The 17,100-nt window shown below is 41.9% G+C and overlaps 1 protein-coding gene across 1 annotated transcript in view; it reads right to left on the reverse strand.

Moving 5' to 3' along the window:
* Nucleotides 1-2,780: 2,780 nt before the first annotated feature.
* The window catches only part of LOC100761532 (glycosyltransferase 6 domain-containing protein 1), a 31,210-nt gene continuing 16,890 nt past the window's right edge, over nucleotides 2,781-17,100 (reverse strand). Inside the window, exons 4-5 of the mRNA XM_027422728.2 lie at nucleotides 3,860-3,997; nucleotides 2,781-3,450 (exon numbers count right to left, since the gene is read on the reverse strand). Coding sequence (XP_027278529.1) covers nucleotides 2,781-3,450; nucleotides 3,860-3,997 — 808 coding nt within the window. The remainder of the gene's footprint in view (nucleotides 3,451-3,859; nucleotides 3,998-17,100) is intronic.

Here is a 17,100-nt window from a genome sequence, read left to right on the forward strand (position 1 = left end):
AGGGAACAAGTGCAACACAGGAGAGATAAAATTGGTGACCTCAGAGGACATGTTATTTTAAAATTACTTTCTAAAAAAAAAAGAGAGAGAAATCCAGAAATATCTATAACATGAATAGTAAACTTCGGGAACAAGGTGGTGACCCTAGGATATAAGACTCAAGGGAAAAGAGTGGCACTATCAAACTGTTTAACTCGGGTACATCAAAGGCGGGCATCATTGACAAATTTGGAACAGGAACAACTATGTGTTCTTAGTGTAGGTTTAGTTGTTTACTGTATTTGTTCATCAGGACTCTGGTGATAAGGAATTAAGTACAGGGTGGTCTAGACCAGGACTTTTTAAAATGTTTATGCTTGTGACCATTTTTCCTGAGATTTTATTTATTTACAGACAAGATTTCACTGTGTAGCTCTGTCTTAGAACTTGCCTTGTAGACCAAGTTGGTCTTAAAACTCACAAATCCACCTGCCTCCTGCTTTCCGATCAAAAGCATGTGCCTCTACACTTGACTACCAGAGATATTTTTTCCACAAGTTCAAGTATACATAGATAGGTAGATAGACAGAAGATAGATAGATAAATATGTGTGCATACACATACATGTATAAAGTTCACAAATTAGACATTTATTGTTAACAAACAATAAAGAAAATATTTAAAATAATTATTTTGTTATATACCATTTTTAGTATTTTTTTAAATTTGCTATTACATATCAGAGCGGTTTTGCATACTAAAGATATGGATACTTGTTCGTTTTTTTACATATAGATTAAACCTGGGCTGAATATTTGCTCCTACAGAACACAGAGGATCTTCAGCATCTTTCAGAGTTGAAATTTTGATTTATTTATAAACCATGCTGATAATGCCACTTTGCACAAATAGCATACAATAGCAAAAGTGTGTTCGGGGCCATTTCAGAAATTGTTGAAAATTGTCTTAATCTCAAATCAAAATTTAAAAAAATTTAAAGACATTTAAGTCACAGAGCAATTTTAAAAGTCAAATATTTTAAGGTAGAATTTTCAAAAGGTATCCCATTTGGATACTTCATGTTGAAAAATGTAGAAAAACACAGAAAGTCTTTGTTTTCTGAAATTAAAACTACCATGTTTCTTAAGAGCAGTTCACAGCATATGATGGTCTGGAATCTGAGCTGAAATGTTTTAGGCATAGTTACTGGTGTGGTATGGTGTAAGGGCACCCACTGTCCAATGAATACATGTGTGTTCAGAGCCAAGGCCTCGGTGGAGTCACATGGGACACAACATGGGTAACAGAGGCCAAAAGTACTCTACATCCTGATGTGTTTAAATTTGATTTTCCGCTCATTGTATCTTCAGAAGTCTTTTACTGTCACCATTTTTGCTGACCCAGACATTTGGCTACTCATAACTCCTGACTTTTATGGAGCTGGGGTGTAGGCAATAGGAATTTGCTGTCCATTCTAGAGGCTGAAGCCTGGGACCAGGTTTGCAAGTCTGGGTTCACCATATCACCCATCATTTCAGGATCTGGCTAACACTGTCTTCCTTGCACATCCTAAGCACTCTTGAGTGTGCAAGATCAATACTGTAGACACTGTTCACCCCAATGACTGGTCACAAGCTACTAAGGGCACAGAGGTGCTCAGTAAACATAAAACAAGTCAGGCATAGTGGTGCACACCTGTAATCACAGCTCATAGGACACTAAGGCAGAAGGAGGGCAAATTTAGGGCCAAATTTAGCAAAATGTTTCAAAAACAGAACAAAGCAAGCATTGGAGAGATGGCTCAGTGGTTAAGAACACTTGCTGCTCTTCCAGAGAAACTGAGTTCAATTCCCAGCACCCTCATCAGGTGGCTCACACTGTCTAGAGCTCTAGCTCCAGGGGTACTAACACCTCTCACCTCTGCTGGCACCTTCACCTTCATGTACATTACCCCCTCCATATATTCAATCGAAAATAAAGCAAAATATCTTACCCCCCCAAAGCAAAACATAGCACAGATTTAAAAATGTCTCACTTGGTAAAGTGCTTGCCACACAGATACAAAGATTTGAGTTTGATCCCTTAAAACCCAGATAAAATAGCTGGGCAAGGTGATGAGTACTCCTAATTCCAGCACTGGGGACAGAGGCAGGTGGATTCCCGGGGCTCACGGGCAGTCAATCTAACCCACTTGGCAAGTTCCAGATGAAGTCAGAGACCTTGTCTAGAAACACAAAGTGGATAGATCCTGGAGAATGATACCAAAGGTTGTTCTCTGGCCCTAAGATGCATGCCTGCACACACACGCAAACATACATGCACATACATGCACACACAAATTAGCTTAATCCCCCTCTCTATAACTGCGTGTATTGTCCAATTCGTGTAGGTCCTACCACATTCTGGACAGACTGGGACTGGAGGAGGAGGAGCCGGTCACAAGCATCTCGACAACATACTACATACTAGACAACTGAATGGATGGTCATTTATTCTTTTTTCTTTCATTTTGTAACCTAAAGTCTTCCTGCATTTAAATAAAATATGCTCCATGTCTCAATAACTTCATGTTGCCTACAACACAGAGCTAACAGCATTATGTGTATGGACATGAAATATCATCTTTTATTCATCCTAGTTTCAGCCAAATTGGTTGATTCAAAATCGCAAGGAAGAACAGTTGATTTGAAAAGAGTATATATATATATTATCAGGCCTCTGAAGCGTGTATTTTTAAAAAGACATGCCGTGTCTATAAGGAATTACTGTTTGTTGTTCTTTAGCTCATAAAAACTGATGTGTCATAAGCTGTCCATAGGATACTGAGCAATCTTCATGTACCACACTTGCCGAGGGGTTTTGAAGGTTGAGTCCCAGCAGTACTCTGGGGATAGAATTTTGGTGGGTTTGTTGAGGTAAAAATATTTGTTGAGGTATTTCTCATAGGTGCTGTTAAGTCCATTTTCTGCATCCAAAACAACAGCTTTCAAGTATTCCTGAGTCAAGTCCAGAACATGAAAGGGCACTCCCCCTATAATGGCGCCAGAGTAATAAAAGTCCCCCAGGCCAAAGGGAATGTAGGCTGCTGACATAGGTCTCCTCTCATAGGGAAGGTCATTTGTCTTCCGGAAATACCACCAAGCATGGAGCTGGGCTACAGACGTGCTCAGGGTCTCCACCCCAAACTCATTCTGGAAGACCAGGTTGGCGCTCATGCTGAAGAGGTAATCCACCTCATATCTGATGTGCTCATGGATGTGCTCGGCCAAGAGTTTCATGCGCATCAGGTCCAAGTTGTTCCACCATCTCTCTTCACCTATGATGTGTATTTGAAAGGAATGCAGAGGGTTGTAGTTCATTTTAGGTAGCTGCATGTGTCTATCCACCATGATGTAGAAGATCACACTATACCCAGGCATGAAGAACTTGCTGGCAGATTGCAAGAATGGGTCCAGGTACTGGTCAGTGATGCTGGGAACACACAGAACAAAGAAGGTTACATTTCTAAAGGCAATGGGTGCTGATTAAGAGGAGTGTCCTTGATACTAAAAACCCCAACAGGTCAGGGTAGAGATGTTGGGTCTAAAGATTCACCAAGCAGGTTAGTAAAGCCATAGGCCTGACAATGGCCATGGAATTTCAGAACTACTGACTGAGTCAGAGCTGAGTAAGGCATTGGTAAGAACTCCCAAGTAGCCTTATGGACCCAGCCTTGGTACAGGGACTCATCGACTCATCGACTCATCGTAGCAAACCTCTATTTGGCATGCTCAGCAGTAGTGATCACAAAAGAGGACATGCAGCTCTTTGGGAGCAAAACATCTATGGATGCTGAACCACATGTCCCAAGATAAGAGGGGCAAGGCGTCACAGCATCTACCGGCCAACAGCAAACACAGCCAAGCCCACGGAGATGTTCCACTTTCTGTAATATTTCTCCAGGACCTCTCTGTCAAACGTGCCTTCCCATACGACTGGAGCCAGCCAGTTCGTGGTGGTGATGACTTCCACACGTCTCCTATAGGACACACAAAAGCAGGAATAAAATATGACAGTATGGTTCAACAGTCAAAAACTGACACAAGCCACCATGTCAAAAGCCAAAGAACAGCCACATGTTGGGTGTCACTGAATGGCAGCAGTGATGGGCACCCAATGGCAGATGTTAACCCTGAGATGGCACTGACTAGGTACCAATCAGCAAACTAACTCTGGAAATGCCCTAGTTTACTTCTTGTTCTTCATGCCAGCACACAACTAGCAAGTGGCTGAGCTGGCAGAACAACAATGTCCCCAGTCAGTCTAGCCTCAGATTTTGTCTTCTCCCTCCAAGCCTGGTACTATTTATCTTCAGAGCCGGTTACAGTTTAACCAATTAAAAAATTAAGCAGTCCAGAGTCAGAACCCTATCATAGTCTTGGTTTGGTCTGAAGCCAGCACTGTAGGCAGGATCCTGGCTTCACTGCCTCACCATCCCTGCTCCTTTTCTGGCTCTGTGTTCTCTGTGGTGTTCTAACCACATGGTTTAAGTCATCTGTGTCATTCAACAAGAGTGAGATAGATTAGACCTGCATTCAATACTGAGGAAACAGAAGGATTAGGGCATGCCAAGAAGGTAAGGCATTTGAAAATTAATGTAAGTCACCATATCAGAAGCTAAAGAAAATTCATATGCTCAAATCACTCAATACAGAAAAAAACATTATAGTGTTTCACACCTATTCATGAAGCAGGAACCCTTCACGACTATCTTGTTTTGCAAGTTCAGCAGTCACTTTCCTGTGGGTCCTGCATGTCCAGTTTATCAAACAGTCCAGGCAAGAGCAGTTTCTTGCCCAAATGGCTAATCTTGCCATGTTGAAGGCAAACTTCATGTTGAGTTTCTTGGATGCCCATCCTCCTGTCTGACATAATTGGTGTGCCAGGAGCAGTGTGTCTCACTGCCATGAAAAACCCTAAACCATTTAAATGCCATATATTCTGTAAGTCTTTGAAAGGTTTGAAGAATATCTATCCATCTCAAATAGACTTCTGTATATCTAGAAAGCCTAACTAACCTAATTATAAGTTCTGACTATTATAGGTGACTATATAATATGTATTTAATTATGCATTACATTTTAAAAGATCTGTATAAACACAATACCTAAACAAGAGGAGAAATATACATATCACAAAATTGACCTTAAATTTGTATCAATAAATGAAAATCCATACCAATGCAAAATATTCATTTCTATATCCTATTTCCCCCTTTCCTTTAAAAGAGATTGACTGTGATCATTACTATTTATAACCAACCCCATTTAAATAAAAACAAACATTTATAAACAATATTTGGGAATTTGGGCGTTGTTCATTCCAAACTGCTTCCTGCTAGTTGGGGGCGATGTCCATACCATGGGGATCATGATAAAACACAGAAATCTGGCTGTAGTCGCCTATGACTGTATCATCTCAGCTGTTTTGGATGTAGGATCAGTTGGGTTACTGCTTCAGGGGGTCTTGCTTGATCAAACCATATTAGTCTGGAAGGAATCCATAGCTTTCCATTTTCTGTGGAAACATAAGCAAAAACTCTTTTCCCAAGTAACCTATCCTTAGACTTAAATTTTGAAGTCAAAGCATGATTTAGCAGCATTTATAATCAAATGTCTGTTAGCAGTTGTAGCTCTTTCCTCAGCAATCAAACAATATAAAGATAACAACATAGCATATAGTATCCAGACTCTGTGTATTTTCCATCTTTATGTGGCTTATTTATTATTCTATTTCTTTTACTTCCTTCTTTTTACTTTTTTCCTGAGACAGGGTTTCTATGTGGAAACCTGCCTGCCTCTGCTTCCTTCAGCAAATCCTACCAGCATGGGCCACCACCACCGGCTTCTCTCTCCTCTCTTCTCCTCTCTTCTCCTCTCTTCTCCTCTCTTCTCCTCTCTTCTCCTCTCCTCTCCTCTCCTCTCCTCTCCTTTTCTTCCTTCCTTCCTTCCTTCCTTTCTTTCTTTTAATTACTTTATCCTGTTTCTTTTCTCTCACAAGTCTACATATATTTTTAAACACACTGTAAACCTTAGAGGTTTTTCTTCATCTAAATCTGTCTTTACTGTAAATATTTACCTTTTCCTGGCCATGCAGTCTTTTGACTGCTAAAAAAAAACACTGATAAAATTAAAGTGGCAGCTGTTTTAGCCGCTGTCTTTCCAAGATGGCATGGGTACGTTTATCACCAGCACTGAGAGCTGTGCGCACTGTCTTGATCTATGCTGCAATCAAGCAGCATGCTGATGGCTTGGAGATGTGACCACTGCCACTGCCAGCTGCTCGTACACACCATTTGTTAGCAGGGCCTCTAAAGAGCCTTGTGGTTTTTTGCCACTTATGCTGAGTCAGGAAGCCTCTCTTAAAGGAGATGCTCTGCTTGTCTCTAGCAAAACAGAGACCACCCAAGTAAATGCTGCTACCAAGAAGCCATGCTTATCTCTGTTCCTTGGCTTCTAAAGTCTCTTTTTAAGCTTTTGTGAAGTATTTATGTGGAAGTTCGTAAAACATTACCACCAGCTGCCCAGGTTCTGTGTCACTTGACTAGTCGTGGGAAGGTGGCTTGAGAGCACAGAATCCTAACCCCTAGAACTCTTGAGGGCTGCAGGCCATCTCAGGAGTGCTGAGTCCAACCCCCAAGAGCGCAGGACAGCACAAGTGTATGGAAGTTGCTCCAATGTCGCCCAGCCGCTCAACAGGGTGGCTGTGGCAGCAGGTTCCCCACTTCCTCTGAGAACCTTGGGGCATGGGGTTATCCCACTTGCTGACACCATTTTGTAATGATAAATCTTTCCTTCAAGCTGCCTGAGCCCCACTGCCACGTGGGCACCCAAAATAATACACAGAGACTTAGATTAGGTACAATGCTGCTGGCCAATGACTAGGATTTCTTATTTGATAGCTCAGTCTTAATTATCAACCATAACTATTAATCTATATATTTTATAAGACTTATCTTGTGGAGGATGCCGGTGGAATGTGTCCTGTCTTCCTGGGATCACATGGCGGCTCCACAGAGAGGAGGAGGAAGAGAGCGACTTCCTGCTTGTCCCTGCTTATATTCTGAGTCTGCCTGCTATATCACTTCCTGCCTGGATCACAAGACTTTACTACATTTCCCAGAATCCTCTTCGACTCCTAGTCCCACCTAACTTGCTCCCTTATTGGCCAACAGTGTTTTATTTAACAACCAATAAGACAAACATACACATAGAAGGACGTCCCTCATCAAGACTCCATGTGACAGGGTTCAAGCAGAGGGGGGGGTTATTAGGGAAAGGGATCATAAAAGGGGGAAAGGGAAAGGGGAGACCAGCCTCCAGAGACAGGAGCATCAGGAGAGAGGAGAGAGTAAAGAGGGGGAGAAGGAGGACAGAGAGGGAGAGGAGGGGAACAGACAGACAGACAGACAGACAAGAAAAAAGAGAATGATGGGAGGTAGGCAGGGCCCTTTTAAAAGGGAACATAGTGAATGTGCACAGGTGGTGCTCTTAGTGGCTCTTAGTGCAACTGTGGGTGTATTCTGTCAGGACCCCAAGGACAGGCCAGTACAGATGCCTGAGTACTAACATCCATGGGTGTGGTAATGTACAACTTTAATTGCGGGAGGCAAGGAAAATGGACTCTATGAGTTTGAGGATAGTTTGGTCTACTACATAGCATGCTTCCAGGATAGCCAAGACTACATAATGAGATCCCATCTAAAAAACATAAATAAATCTATAAAAGTCCTACAGCTGATGTGTTTAATAGTAAAAGTCTGACTTCTTCCTCCCTAAAATCAAGAACATGATAAGAATGTCCCTCATACTGCTCTTCAACACAATGGTGGAAGCCATGGCCATGCAGTAAGACAAGAAAAGGAAATCAAGGCATCAAATTGGAAATGAGAAAAATAATACGGATCATAATACAAACAGCTATACTTAATCATCTACCTGGAAAATCCCAAGAAGAAAAAAATCATCTGGAATTGATAAGTGTATTAGAGAGAGTAGAATTTGCCAGGTTAGTTCCAAAACATTAACCCCGTGTCTACACATTAATGACATAGAAACACAAAACATATTTGCTGAGATCCAAGTTCAGTTCCCAGCATCCACAATCAGGCTGCTCACAACCGCCTTTAATTCCAGCTCCAGGGTACCCAACTCCCTCTTTTGGCCTCTACAAGCACTTGCATTCACATGCACATACATTTTCCCGGTGTGTGTGTGTGGGGGGGTGTGGGTGTATGTATACATATAATTTTAGATATATATTTAAAATACAGTGCTAGTAACAGTTGTCCCAACAAAAATGAAATACTGTGGCACGTCACTGTATCAGATAGTAGATACCTGCCTCCTTGCCAGCTTTGATGGTGACTAACATGCTTCTGTCCCTGTATATTTGCAGAATGTGAAGATACTGTTGAAAGCTAACCCATCCTATCACTAGGCCACATTTTGCTTTCTCACCCACCAGCAGAGGGACATTGAGTTAATTTTCCCTTTTGATACACTAGAGATGATGCTCCCATGAAAACTCATAGATGGATTTTCTGTGAACATGCTTTAATTCTCTTGGGGAGAGGTCTCTAGCTAGATCCAGTCCCACCTCTAGGTGGAATCACTGCGTCCTCTTATTCTATCGGTAACAAGTGATTTCACAATGCCACAGTTGGACCTGAAGCTCAAATTTTTCTATGCCCTACTGCTTTTCATTGTCTAGTTTTTATAGTCTATACATCCTTTACTCTTCCCGTGTTGTTGGATGTGAAGTGGTAACTCCATGTGGTTTTGATTTGCATTCTCCTGATGACAAAGGTTGTTAAAGTGTATTCTGAATCTTCCTTGGGTATAAGTATATCTCCCTTGAAGAAATAGTGTCCAGACCTTTGGCCCATTTTTACTGATTTTTGTTGTTTAATAGTAAGAGATGCTTGTCAATTCAGAATACTGGGCTTTTATCAGATGTGTAACTTGAAAATATTTTTCCTATTGTGAAGATTGTCCCTTCACTTTTGTTTTTTTTGTTTTTTGTTTTTCTTGGAAGGTTTTCTCTGTGTAGACCTGGCTTCTCTTCTTCATACAGTCTGCAACGTTTTTTAGTTTCAATTAAGTCCAAATTATCTGTATTTCCTTCTGTTTGTACCAGGCTAAGAAAATTCATCCCCTCCTTGAGTACTGGATGTTTATATTAAATAGTGTTAGATTTTGTCAAATGCTTTTTTCTGCATATATTAAGATGATCAAGTGGGTTTTTTTATTCTACTAATACACTGATTTTTGCGTGGGTTGATCTTGCCCACTGAGTGTCTGAGATCACTGGTTCTCCTGTCTGCTGGCACCTGGTGCTGAGGTCCTCTGTGGATTAGTTATTTCACTTAGTGTACTTTCGGCTCTAGCTTTGTTTTTTTGTAATGATGTCTGTATCCTTATTGTTGTTCACTGTTTGGTAGACTTTGTTCTCACACTTTCCTTTTGCTCTTGTACATAAGGGAATTGATTCAAACTGGTCAGTCCAAAGTCAATCTTCTCTGAGTATAGTTTCTACTAATTCTTCCCTTCCCCACTATAAGGACCAACAGGGTTGTTTATTTGCATGTTTTAACATGGTATGTATTCACTCATATATGAATTTTAGACACAGAGCAAAGGATTACCAGCCTACAATCCACATCACCAAAGGAACTAGGAAAGAAGAAAGGACTCTAAGAGAAAAATGCATGGACCTCAGAGAATGGGAAGGGGCAGGATCTCATGAGCTAATTGGGAGCATGAGGGTAGGGGTGAGGGAGCTGCCAGAATGAGAGCAGGAGAAGAGGAGGGGAGAGGATGAAATAGAGGACCAGAAATGTTGAGTTGGGGGAAGAATAGAGGAGAGCAGGATGAGAGATACCATATCAGAGGAAGCCATTATAGGGGTAAAAGATTTCTATAGTAACTTCACACACAATCTGAGGGTCATGCTCTTTATTTCATGTGCTCTTCAGTGTTCTGTTTCTACTCTAATAATCCTGTCCTACTTATAACTTCTCTATTCTTTTACTTCTATCTTCTTCTATTCTAAAATCTCTTCTCCTCCAGGAACCTTGAAGTAATAAAGAAGTTTCTCTCATTGGTCAAGAGCACATTCCTGGAGGAGGTGATAAGGAGCAAAGCCATGACCACACAGGGAGGGCATGGGGCCCAATGACAACTTTAAGACACAGGTGTATTGTCAATAGACTGACAAGTGAAGAATAGGCATGCTTTAAGGTTAATGTGCTTGGGGCAGCACTTTCCTATCTGCTGGCAGAGAGACTCTGAGACTGTTGTTCTCTATTTCTCTGAGAGTCATGGCTCAACAACTTTAGACATGCCATAATTCTTGTCCTTGGGCATCTGTGAATGCCTCAATTGAGGTCTCTTTGCCTGGACACTAACACTGACCAACTGCCAAGGAGGATTATTGCAGAGGGGCAGACTTCTAAGTTTATACAAAGACCTGGTTGAGAGAGTAAGGGTGTTGGCTGTGGTTACTTTCTTGCCAGAATCACAAGGGGAGTCATCCAGCACATAGAGGGGAAATGTGCCCAGTAATTGGGGAAGAATCCCCAAGCTGTAATGGGAGGGAAAGAGCTCTTCACACAAGAATATGCAATGGGAGCAGCTAACACATTCAGAAGGCAACATACCCATCATCTTGCAGAGGAGGTTGAGAAACCCATCTCTGGTGATAATATTCCTCATCACCTTGATAAATGAGGTATGTCCTTTGAGAAATAATCTCTGATGAGTTGATCCCTGAAGTATGCTCTGAACTCTCACTGTATAATTCTGCAGACCGTAGCAATCTGGGTATTTTTTTTCTTTTGTTATGTTTGCTTGCCAGTTAACTCAGCAGTTCACAATTGATGGGACAATTTTCCATAAATTATCCATTATGCTGTGAGGCCCTGTGCACAAGTTGGGATGTGCCATTGTCACATAGCCAGGCTGCAGGCAATGAACTCTACCTTAACTCGCATGTCCTACTTGCATAGAGCCCATGTCAGCTAGAAGTGGGGGCTGGGAAATTTCTCAAGGTCTTTTCTGAACTCACAGCCTTCCACATGCATGATTTCCAGTCCAGTGTCAGATATTTGCCAAGCTTTCCAAAGCCCCCATGGATAGTTCCAGGCCGGCTTTTCTTCTTGAACCCTTTGTTCAATCTATTATTTGCTTTACTGTCTGGCCTTTGGTAGTGGTGAAACCAATGCCTGTCCTTGCAGGTGGGAGCCAGTGGGTTCTCTGAGCTTGAGGCTTTGGAGGGTGTCATCCTTCCTGTCCTCCTTGTCATGTAAAGACTGCTGTCCTCTAAGACCATCATGGAGCAGGAGCTCAGCACAGGGACCAGGACATTAATTAAATATCCCAAACATCACTGTCCCCCCACAGGCTCTTGTCTAAAAATAGTCTGCTTGTCTATTTTTCTCACTGGTTTATGTGGAGGAGAGAGCCTTACTCTGTCCTCTCTGCTGACATCACTCAAAAGATAGTTTTCATGCCTGTGCTATTGGCAAATGGGAAAGAACAGAGATCTTTGGGAATTTATACAGGGTACTGCCTTGGGAGACTGTATCCATGCAAATTGTATCCCTCAATGTCGTATATCAAAGCCCTAATCCTTGCATGTGATGGTATTTGAAGGAGAGGTCTTATGAGTCATTGGATTATGAAGGTGGTTTTTGTGTCCTTGTGAAGAGAGACAAAGAGAGTAGATTTGTCCTGCTTCTTGTCTTGGCCACACCAGGACAGTGTGGGAGCTATCTGCAAGCCAGGAAGAGGCCTCCCTAGATCCTGACTGTGCTGTTGCCTGGCCATGGACTAAGCTTTCGTAGAAAGAGAATTCCCTCTGCCTAAACCACCAATTTCCTATGGCAACCAGAGTGGCCCAACACCTGTCCTATTTCTTTGGTTCCAATTTTACTCAACACTATCCAGAAGGCAGGTGGAGGAGGCACAACAGCATTGGTTCCAGCAGCAGAATCACTCAGGGCCATGAGCAGGATGACAAGTGGTTAGACTGACTGATGGCAACACTGGACAGTCACACAGGCAACAAAATCTATTACAGTGATTAGAAAACTTGGTGAACCTTAACATGGATTCAAGCAAGGGATTCAGAATATGGCAGGCATGGTACACCTCTCTCTAAAGTTACAAACCACTAAAATGGGCTTTTCCAGAATATGTACCCATATTCTGGATATGAGATTAAATTTACATAGAAAGAGAAATGAAAGTCTGATCAAGCAGGGTCACATCATTGTCCTTCGGGACTCAGGATGGTGATCGTGTTAGAGGTGAGGGCAGATCAAGGGAACAGGAAGGGTAAAAAGCCAGACACAGTGATAGGAAATTGTAGTTTTTACTTCATTTTGTTGTTGTTTGTAGTTTTATTTCATTTTGCTGCTATCTTTGATTGTTTGAGAAACAGTTTCACTGTGTAGCCCTGGCTGTCCTGGAACTCACTCTGTAGACCAGGCTGGCCTTGAACTCACAGAGATCTACTTGCCTCGGCTTCCTGAGTGCTGGGATTAAAGGTGTGGGCCGCCGCCACCACCTGGCTAATTTTTTAAAGCAAATTAGGGGCCAGGGATCTGGTTTCAAGGAGAAGCACCAGTCTTGTAAGCTTGAGGACCAGAGTTCAACCTCCAGTACTCATGCAAAGTCCAGTTGTTCATGCTTGTAGTGCCAGATTGAGGAAGTAGAGCCAGGAGGAGCTTGAAATCCAGGAAGTCTGGTCAAATCAAAAGGGTCTGGGTTCCATGAGCAACTTGAGAACATCTCTTGGGGAACAACACTCAAGGTTGTCCTCCAGCCCCTATACACATTAGCACACATGTATGCTAGCACACACATGAGCACATGTATACACACTAACAAATGATATGAGTGGAGTTCGTGGGAGGATCCAAAGAGCCGCCATAACAGTGGATGAGGACTAACCTAACTATGCATCACAAGAAAATGAACAGTGGCTAAAATGTGTTCACATAACAACCATGGAGACACAGAGAGAGTTTAACAAGCTGTTTTGCCAAGAATAGGAGTCAATAATATTTTTGTGCCCTGTAAATAAGAAAATAACTTCAGCACTATTTCTAATAGCCAGAACCTGGAAACATCCTAGACGCCCCTCAACTGAAGAATGGATAGAGAAAATGTGGTACATTTACACAATGGAGTACTACTCAGAGGAAAAAAAACAATGGAATCTTGAAATTTGCAGGCAAATGGACAGAACTAGAAGAAACCATCCTTAGTGAGGTAACCCAGTGATGGGGAATGTACTGTGTATGTTTATCTTATTGATTATTAATAAAATACTGTTTGGCCAATGAGACAGCAAGTTAGACGGAACTAGGAGTCAAAGAAGATTTTGGGAAATGTAATAGAGAAGTGCTGATCCAGGCAGGAAGTGAAGGGCCCTCTTTTCCCCTCGGCTCCTGCTCCAGCGGCACGATATGATCCACCAGCTAGGAGGGACATCAATAAGGCGTCCGATAAGATAAGTCTTATAAAATATATAGACGTCTGATAATTGAGACTGAGCTAACAGATGAGAATCCTAGTCATTGGCCAAGCAGCATTGTAACTAATACAAGTCTCTCTGTGTATTCATTTGGGCCTAACTCGGGCAGCGGCTGGCGTAAAGCACACACGTGGCGGTGGGGCTCAGGCAGCTTTTGGCAGAAAGATTTATCGTAACAGAATGGTGTCAGGAGTGGGATGACTCCATGCCCCAAGGTTTCCAGAGAAAGAGGTAAACCTGCCGCCTGCCACAGCCTGCCCTGTGGGGCCGCTGAGAGGCATTGGAGCAGCTTCCATATGCTTCGCCGCCCCGGCGCTCTTGGGCATTGTACTCGGCACTTCTGAGATGATAAAGACAGATCCAGATGAAGAAAAACTTCTAAAGGTTTACACTACATTTAAAAATATATGTGGGCTTGTGAGAAAAAAAGTAACAGGAGAAAATAGAGTAGCCGGTTATGGTGGCCAACACCGGTAAGATTTGCTGAAGGAAGCAGAGACAGGCAGATTTCCACAGAGAAACCCTGTCTCAGGAAAAAAGAAACAAAAGAAAGTAAAAATAAAGTAATAAAAAAAAAACCACATAAAGATGGAAAATACACAGAGAATCTTGATACTATATGCCATATTGTTGTCTTTAAATTGTTTGATTGCCGAGGAAAGACTTACTGCTGCTAAAATACATTTGATTATAAATGCTGCTAAATTAATCCAACCTATACATTTCAAAAATACTTTGACTTCAAAATTTAAGTCTAAGGACAGGCTACTTGGAAAAAGAATTTCTGTTTGTGTTTCCACAGAAAATAAAAAGCTATGGATTCCTTCCAGACTAATATGGTTTGATCAAGCAGGACCCCCTAAAGCTGAGATGATACAGCCTTACAGACTACAAAAACAAGGACTTGGTCAGGTTTTTGTGTTTTATCATGATCCTAATGGTATAAACACCGTCCCCAATCAGCAGAAAACAGTTTAGAAAGAATGACGCCCATATTCCCAAATATTGTTTATAAATGTTTGTTTTCATTTAAATGGGGTTAGTTATAAATGATAATGAGCAGAGTCAATCTCCTTTTAAAGAAAGAAAAGGGGAATAGGATATAGGAATGAATATTTTGCATTGGTATAGATTTCATTTATTGATACAGCTTTAAGGTCAATTTTGTGATATGTATATGTCTCCTCTTGTTTAGGTATTGTGTTTATACAGATCTTTTACCTATTAATAGTCAGAACTTATAATTAGGTTAGTTAGGTTTTCTAGATATACAGAGATGTATTTGAGATGGTTAGGTATTCTTCAAACCTTTCAAAGACCTACAGAAATATGCATTTAAATGGTTTAGGGTTTTTCTTGGCTGTAAGACACAACTGCTCCTGGCACACCAATTATGTCAGAAAGGAGGATGGGCATCAAAGAAACTCGTTATGGAGTTTGCTTTCAACATGGCAAGATTAGCCATTTGGGCAAGAAACTGCTCTTGCCTGGACTGTTTGTTGCTGTATAAACTGGACATACAGGACCCAAAAGAAAGTGACTACTAAACTTACAAAACAAGACAGTACTAAAGGGATCCTGTTAAAATGGAGAAGTGTGCCAGACACACTATGGCCTTGGGCTAAAGATGGATGCCCCAACGTTAAAGAGAAACTTTGGGTGACTGTCCAGGTAGCAAAAAGTCTCTGTCAATTCTAGAATTTATTTATTATCCTTCTGTGGTCTTTGATAGAGTTAAAGACTGATAGTTATGGTTATAGTTTTCTTCAGTTATTATAAAAGATAAGTTATCCTTTTATTTAGACAGAAAAGAGGAGATAATGGGGAATGTACTGTGTATGTTTATCTTATTGATTATTGAATAAAATACTGTTTGGCCAATGAGACAGCAAGTTAGACGGAACTAGGAGTCAAAGAGGATTCTGGGAAATGTAATAGAGAAGTGCTGATCCAGGCAGGAAGTGAAGGGCCCTCTTTTCCCCTCGGCTCCTGCTCCAGCGGCACGATATGATCCACCAGCTAGGAGGGACATCAATAAGGCATCCGATGAGATAAGTCTTATAAAATATATAGACGTCTGGTAATTGAGACTGAGCTAACAGATGAGAATCCAAGTCATTGGCCAAGCAGCATTGTAACTAATACAAGTCTCTCTTGTGTATTTATTTGGGCCTAACTCGGGCAGGCGGCTGGCGTAAAGCACATACGTGGCGGTGGGGCTCAGGCAGCTTTTGGCAAAAAGATTTATCGTAACAACCCAGTCACAAAAAAGATAAACATGGTATGTACTCACTCATATGTGGATTTTAGACATAGAGTAAGGGATTACCAGCCTACAATCCACACTGCCAGAGAATCTAGTAATCAAGGAAGACCCTAAGAAAGACATACATGGTCCCCTGGAGAAGGGGAAAGGGTCAAGATCTCCTGAGCAAATTGAGAGCATGGGGGGAGGGGAGAGGGACCTAGAAGAATGAAAAGGGGAGAAGAGGAGGGGTGAGGAGGACATGAGGGAGCAGAAAGGTTGAGTCTGGGGAGGAATAGAAGATAACAAGAATGGAGATACCATAATATAGGGGGACATTTTAGGTTTACAGAGAAATCAGGCACTAGGGAAATGTCTGGAGATCTACAAAGATGACACCAGCTAACAATCTAAGCAACAGAAGAGAGGCTACCTTAAATGCCCTCCTCTTATAATGAGATTGATGACTGTCTTACATGCCATCCTATAGCCTTCATCCAGCAGCTGGTGGAAGTAGAAGCTGACACCCACAACTAATCACTGAACTCAACTGGAATCCAGATGCAGAGAAGGACGAGTGATGAGCAAAGGGGTCCAGATCAGGCCGGTGAAACCCACAGAAACAGCTGACCTGAACAACGGGGAGCTCTTGGTCCCTAGACTGATAGCTGGGAAACCAGCACGGGACTGATCCAGACCCCAGGAACGTGGGTGTCAGTGAGGAGACCTCAGAAATCTATGGGGCCTCCTGTAGTAGATCAGTACTTATCCCTAGTATAGGAATGGACTTTTGGAGCCCATTCCACATAGAGGGATACTCCCTGAGCCAAGACACACAGGGGTGGGCCTAGGCCCTATCCCAAAGGATATGACAGACTCTGATGACCCTCTATGGAAGGCCTCACCCTCCCTGGAGACCAGAAAGGGTATGTGATAGGTGGGGTTTTAGTTGGGGGGGTTGTAGGGAAGGAGGGGAAGGAGAGGGAATTCGGATTGACATGTAAAACAATCTTGTTTCTAATTCAAATAAAAAAATAAACAGAAAAAAGGAAAAAATAAAATAAAGTTTATAGTTTTATTAAAGGCAAACAGCAACTTCACACCAAATTATAAACACCATAGAATCCGATGTAAAGATCCCGTTTTAGAAATTTGTACTGTGGATAAATACATATCACTGTACAAATTCCATTCAGGGTGCTTCACCTTGCTTATGAAGAGCCAACCGAGAACCAGCACCCACTGGGAGTTGGTTAACAAGCTACTGAACACAGAGCATGTGACACACACGTAAA

Source organism: Cricetulus griseus, chromosome 6 (assembly GCF_003668045.3).
Source record: "Cricetulus griseus strain 17A/GY chromosome 6, alternate assembly CriGri-PICRH-1.0, whole genome shotgun sequence".
NCBI classification, from domain to species: domain Eukaryota; kingdom Metazoa; phylum Chordata; class Mammalia; order Rodentia; family Cricetidae; genus Cricetulus; species Cricetulus griseus.